The sequence below is a fragment of the Habropoda laboriosa genome, unplaced genomic scaffold, assembly GCF_001263275.1.
Source record: "Habropoda laboriosa isolate 0110345459 unplaced genomic scaffold, ASM126327v1 scaffold273, whole genome shotgun sequence".
Classification (NCBI taxonomy): Eukaryota; Metazoa; Arthropoda; class Insecta; order Hymenoptera; family Apidae; genus Habropoda; species Habropoda laboriosa.
Genome location: NW_017100384.1, coordinates 157880 through 160171, shown reverse-complemented (window position 1 = coordinate 160171; position 2292 = coordinate 157880). Strand labels below are relative to the sequence as shown.

The 2292-nt window shown below is 32.5% G+C and overlaps 1 protein-coding gene across 1 annotated transcript in view; it reads left to right on the top strand.

Moving 5' to 3' along the window:
- Positions 1-316: 316 nt before the first annotated feature.
- LOC108574990 (26S proteasome non-ATPase regulatory subunit 10-like) overlaps positions 317-2292 on the top strand; it is a 7124-nt gene continuing 5148 nt past the window's right edge. The window contains exons 1-5 of the mRNA XM_017937676.1: positions 317-473; positions 595-790; positions 857-955; positions 1634-1923; positions 2128-2289. Coding sequence (XP_017793165.1) covers positions 662-790; positions 857-955; positions 1634-1923; positions 2128-2289 — 680 coding nt within the window. The 5' untranslated portion in view covers positions 317-473; positions 595-661. The remainder of the gene's footprint in view (positions 474-594; positions 791-856; positions 956-1633; positions 1924-2127; positions 2290-2292) is intronic.

The following is a 2292-nucleotide window of genomic DNA, read 5'->3' as shown; positions in this document are numbered from 1 at the left end:
AGTAAGTGGATTGTGAAAGAAAATGTTAAATATATTCAAATAAATAAGAAAATACGAGGGTGAGTCAAAAATTATCCGCACTGTTGCTGTAGAATTTATTTTAAGCAACTTTCAGAAAAGACAAATACATCATTTTTCGACATAATCGCCCAGCTTTTTAATACACTTTGTCTATCTGCTAAGGAGCTTTCGTATTCCCTCATTAAAAAATGTTTTCGGCTGAGGTGCGTGAGCTCACGTCTTCATCAGACGTGAATCTTCGTCCGCCTAGAGCTCCTTTTAGAGGACCAAACAGCTGATAGTCTGATGGGGCGAAATCAGGACTATAGGGAGGATGTTCCAGCACCTAAAAAGAAAAAAATTAATTGACGTAATACGTTCAAACCTGCACAGCAGTGACTGGAGAGATAGTGACATCATGCGAAAAGTGCAGATGGGACAGTACGGCCAACAGAAGTTTTAATATAACTGGAGTGCGAATAATTTTTGACTCACCCTCTTACATATAATTTTCATACCATTTCACTATGACTAATATGAATGAAATAAGCTTACCTATGCATACAGTAAATTACACATTCGTTTTTGTTTTAGATTATAATTTTTAAGCTTAGGTGGCGTTTCAGCATTGGCATTGCATTGTAATCAATGTTGATTTACTATGTCTGAATCAATAGAAACAAGAAAAATGTCTGGAGAATCAATTTATGACAAGGCTTATCGTGGTAAAACCGGAGAGATTATAAATTTATTAAAGACCAATGAACAATTAAAAACAGCTAAGGACAATGTCAGTGCGTTATTTTGGGTAAAATATTTTTTGAGGTTATATTATCATTCAAATTTATTTTCGCAGAATGAACGAATGCTAATACATTGGGCAGCACTTGGAGGACATGATGATTTAGTAAAATTTTTATTATCTCTGGGTGTACCAGAGGACCCTACTGACGATGTAAGTAAAGTAAATCACTAAGTTTGGACCAAATGTATTTGCCGGTTACGTAGATTTCTTTTCCCTGTTACTTTTTCACACTGACAAACCGTATCAATCGTGACCTGTAAGTACATATGTATTGGTTCACAGGTCAACGTCATGGGTCATGACTCATGGTGGTAATGTGCTCTCTTCATTTTATATTTCATAAAAATATACCTCTTTTATCTTGCTTTTTTGGCAATAGGTTTTCTCGAGATAGACGTAGTGCGTCAAGCAATGGCGGTTAAAAACATAAAAGTCATGACAATGCCACTTCTATGTAGCTTTCATGATGACAAAAGTCATGACATTTCGTTTATATGTAAAACAGTTTGACAAATAGTAGCAATCAAAATATTTTTTTCAGTCTTTAAATAGCATATTTTGTTTTTTATTTACATTGACATTTCTTTTAAACGATTTTAGAGAAATTTCAGAGTTACAGTAAATTCAACAAATAATTTATGAAATATGTTAATTTAAAGTTTAAATATTCAAATTGATCAATTTTGTAGAAGTAACTTTTTATAAACACGAATTATTTATATAAATAACTATCCCATAAGACATACCTTAATGTATTTTAATTTTCTTTGTGATATCTTATGTATGGAGTAAAAGGATGTTTTTCATAATATTTAATTTTACATTTAGATGGATATGACACCGTTAATTTTGGCAGCATCAGCAGCTCGTGAAGATGTTGTCAAGACACTACTTACTGAGGGTGCAAATGTTAATGCTAAAACACGAGAGGGTCATTCGGCGTTACAATATGCGGCATCAAAAAACTGGAAATCCATTTGCGTTGCACTGTTAGAAAAAGGTGCCGATATTAACATCGCAGATTATCGTAGTGCTACACCACTGCATAGAGCTGCATCGAAAGGCAATATAGTTATTGTAAAATTGCTCATAGGTTCTGGAAAATTAATCATAGGTAGATATTTTATTAAACTTTTCCTTTTAACTGCAGAATAAGAGATAGTTATTTTTCTAACACATTTTATGTAAATATCCTAAAAACAAAAAAGAAGTAATTAAAATAGTGCTTTAATTTGTTAATAATTTTGCAGATTATTCTTACGACATTGTTGTAAGCGACAATTTCTTAATGAATATTTTATTTAATAAAATTTTTAATTATTTCCAGATAGTCAAGATGCTGATGGCAATAGTGCATTACATTTGGCATGTGAGGAAGATCGCATTGATGTAGCAAAGCTGTTAGTAGCAAATGGTGCTAATATTTCATTAACGAATAAACAAAAGAAAACTCCTTTGGATCTCGCAACTCCAGGACTAATGCGGCA